The 652-nt window shown below is 38.7% G+C and overlaps 1 protein-coding gene across 3 annotated transcripts in view; it reads left to right on the forward strand.

Moving 5' to 3' along the window:
• LOC146984299 (uncharacterized) overlaps positions 1 to 420 on the forward strand; it is a 7,798-nt gene extending 7,378 nt beyond the window's left edge. For 2 of the 3 annotated variants that reach the window (XM_085781359.1, XM_085781358.1), the window contains exon 5: positions 243 to 420. In XM_085781359.1, the coding sequence (XP_085637485.1) occupies positions 243 to 260 (18 nt within the window). In that variant the 3' untranslated portion in view covers positions 261 to 420. The remainder of the gene's footprint in view (positions 1 to 242) is intronic. The other variant, XR_015036145.1, reaches the window with a different exon arrangement.
• The last annotated feature ends 232 nt before the right edge of the window (positions 421 to 652 follow it).

Consider the following 652-nt stretch of genomic DNA (forward strand, 5'->3'; position numbering starts at 1 on the left):
GAGCAGCGAGTAGAGAAATAAACATCACATTTTAATATTTTTCATACGTACTGTGGTCCATGAATGCACCATTCTCCAGTAATTACAGAATGAATGTGAAGCTCAGGGTTGAATCATGAACTTAATGATGGATCGATTATCTGTTTATCAGTTCAGGGAGTCCTGTAATGTGCTATGCAGTCAGGGCTCCTGCTATGAAATTGTCAGTTTAATCAAAATGTAATCTTTTTCTGCCTTCTTAGGTAAAAAAGCTGCTGTAAAACGTTGGACACCCGAGAAATTTCTGCTGTAGAAAAACACCTGAAGAGGTTTTTGGTGAGGCAAGAAGTTCCAGGTAAAGCCGACTGTGAGCGCTGCATTTCTGCAGAACCTAAAGCGCTGCAACAAAGAGACTGGAAAGCAGTCAAATATTTCCTCAAAAATAGAATAAACTGCCATGAGAAGAAAATTAGAATGAAAGCAGTGGACTGATCAGAAGTATGGACACCTCCGTTTCCCTCTCTGTCTGTCTTCTATGGAGGAGTCTTCATACAAGCCCAATTCAAAACAGAGTTGTACAGTAATATCAACTCATGTCACATAAATATGACTTGTCAGCCTGTTTACAAAGTCTTGGCTAAATCACTCAAAATGAAAAATTCAATTCAATGAA

The sequence above is a fragment of the Trachurus japonicus genome, chromosome 7 (assembly GCF_045865225.1).
Source record: "Trachurus japonicus isolate A0001 chromosome 7, Traja_1.0".
NCBI classification, from domain to species: Eukaryota; Metazoa; Chordata; class Actinopteri; order Carangiformes; family Carangidae; genus Trachurus; species Trachurus japonicus.